General features: G+C 41.4%; 1 protein-coding gene across 2 annotated transcripts in view; it reads left to right on the plus strand.

Moving 5' to 3' along the window:
* The window catches only part of rubcnl (rubicon like autophagy enhancer), a 47032-nt gene extending 45423 nt beyond the window's left edge, over positions 1 to 1609 (plus strand). For both annotated transcript variants that reach the window (XM_032514334.1, XM_032514332.1), the window contains exon 17: positions 1400 to 1609. In XM_032514334.1, coding sequence (XP_032370225.1) covers positions 1400 to 1503 — 104 coding nt within the window. In that variant the 3' untranslated portion in view covers positions 1504 to 1609. The remainder of the gene's footprint in view (positions 1 to 1399) is intronic.
* The last annotated feature ends 762 nt before the right edge of the window (positions 1610 to 2371 follow it).

A 2371-nucleotide genomic window follows, 5' to 3' on the forward strand; every position in this document is an offset into this window, starting at 1 on the left:
CAAGACATAACAACATAACAACATAATGCACAAGACTACACACGGTACATGTGGTTACATGAAGGAAGTTTTTGTGGTGACCCGGGAGGATATAGATATTTTTTTGGGGGGGGGGAGTATAGATCACAATTTCAATCCAATTTAGGTAGATTTGGCGAAATTTGACCAAATCAATGTCCGTCAATAAATTCCACTCGTCCTCAGCGTCATACGTGCGTCCAATTCATGAAGTGCCCTCTGCGCTTCCACAGACCGGTCTGAGATTTTACTAGACAGTTCACTGGCCTGGTCAGCCCTCAGATGTAAAACCTTCATCTTCTCAATCACTCCATGTGTTCCCCAGACAGCTTGTGGGTAAATTTGCTGGCGGCTGTCTTACCAATTTTTCGATAGGTCAGGGAGACCCCAAGTCCGACAATCAGGGGTCCCACCAACAGAATTCCAATTATCCAAATAACGTCATCCACAGTGAGAGCGTCCAGGCAGACCGCTTTCCAATTCGCCCAGGAATTGCTAACGTAGACTGCAGGGAATGTTCCACTCGGACATGACGGCTCCCCCGGTAAAGCATGCTTGAGTGAAAAAGTCTTTTCAATAGCGCTGAGTGACCAGTTAATCAATTCCATCTCGAATGTTCCAGGAAAACAGCAGGCAGGGAACAAAGAGAAAGAAGAAAAAGTTCCACACGACAAGGTAGACAACTAGAATAAGAGCCAAGCTAAGATAAGAGGGGAGAGGAGGAAAAACACGACTGCGCTTGCCAGAAGCAGGAAGAAGAAGGGGAATGGGAGGGGTAGGGGTTTCGTGTAGACAATGAATTACAAAAGCAGATTTCCATAATTCCATGACTTTTTACTGGGAAATATTTCCCAGTGACTTAGGCCTGGTGGGTTACCAGGCTTGCAATACCCTGAAGGAGATATGCAAAATATAGAACTGATAGAGGAAAAAGGGCAGCAAAAACATAAAAAATTGACTTATTTCCAGAACTAAGTTACCGTATGTTATTGGGAGGATGGTAATTAGATAATCTGTCCAAAGATCTTTTTTAGGGAGTTTATGGAGACCAAACAGAGCTAAAATAGATTTAGCTGAAGTTGACAGACACAGCTCTAAATAAATCCAAGTTTTAAAATGGACAAGTTTGAACGTCACTTTAAAAAGTGATTTATCAGTGTTGTGAAAATGACGTTTGTAATAAAACTTGCTGTTAACTTCATTTTGAACCCAGGTCTCCTGGCCAAAGTCCTGCGTTAGTTTGAGACATCCACTTCCTAATCGCCTCCTTAGACAAAACATCTGGAACTCTTATAATACTTCTTACTTCCTGCTTTGCAAGCAGGGGCATGATTATTGTATAATATGATCAACTGTATTCATTTTGCTTCTTGTTTTACAGTGTGCAGGGCCTGCTTTCACAAACGCTGCTTTGTAGAAAAGAAGTGTCCCAAATGCGCACGAGTCCAATCACGGAAGAAACATCCAGATGGATCCGTGAAGTGACGTCTGAACATCTGCATTACTTTTATTACAGTTTCTTTTTAAGCACTGATGCATTTCTGTACCCATCACCTTTTTAAAATCAGGGAAGACAAACTCACATGTTCAATCACAAATATTTCATGTTTCCCGTGGAAATTAAAGAGTGTATTTTCTGACTTATGTGCAAAACCTTTTTGAATTGTCTTTTGTCTTTTCCTTGTATTTTTTCTGATGGTTGTTTGGTGTTTCTTTGAGTCACACTGATGGACTGCGGCCATCCTACCTAACTTTGATACCATAACAATTCACAATGACTTTGAAACCAAAAAAGACTTCTATCTCTCGGTTTCAGAAATTTGTGTCCTGCACTTCTGGTGACTTTTACGAATGAAAATGTCAAATAAATAAGTACACTGTAACAATTTATGTTAATTTATAGAATAACTTGCCCCTCTGCTTTGAGGATTTTTCTCTTTCTTGCTGTCTGAGGAGGTCTAAGCTCTCCTTTGAGTCACCTGCATGACACAACAAACATTTGGTGTAGATGTTTTGTTGTCTGGATGGAAACAGTAGACGTAGGGTTAGGGTTTAGGGTTAGGGGGTTAGGGTTGGGGTTAGGGGGTTAGGGTTAGGGTTGGGCTAGGGTTAGGGGTACGGGTTAGGGGGTACGGGTTAGGGGGTTAGGGTTAGGATAGACTAAAAGATAGGGCAATATACCACAGAGGTTGATATAAGTACCCTAAAATGCACAAACTAGAAACACCCCCATACCTGGCAGCTCCGGCACCCCCACACAGGAGACCCCGCTGAAAATGTGAAACTCATTATGGCTCCCAAAAAGGTTTTGGCCTAAGCATTTTATATAATAATTTATTTATGATTAATATAA

The sequence above is a fragment of the Etheostoma spectabile genome, chromosome 4, assembly GCF_008692095.1.
Source record: "Etheostoma spectabile isolate EspeVRDwgs_2016 chromosome 4, UIUC_Espe_1.0, whole genome shotgun sequence".
In the NCBI taxonomy this organism is placed as follows: domain Eukaryota; kingdom Metazoa; phylum Chordata; class Actinopteri; order Perciformes; family Percidae; genus Etheostoma; species Etheostoma spectabile.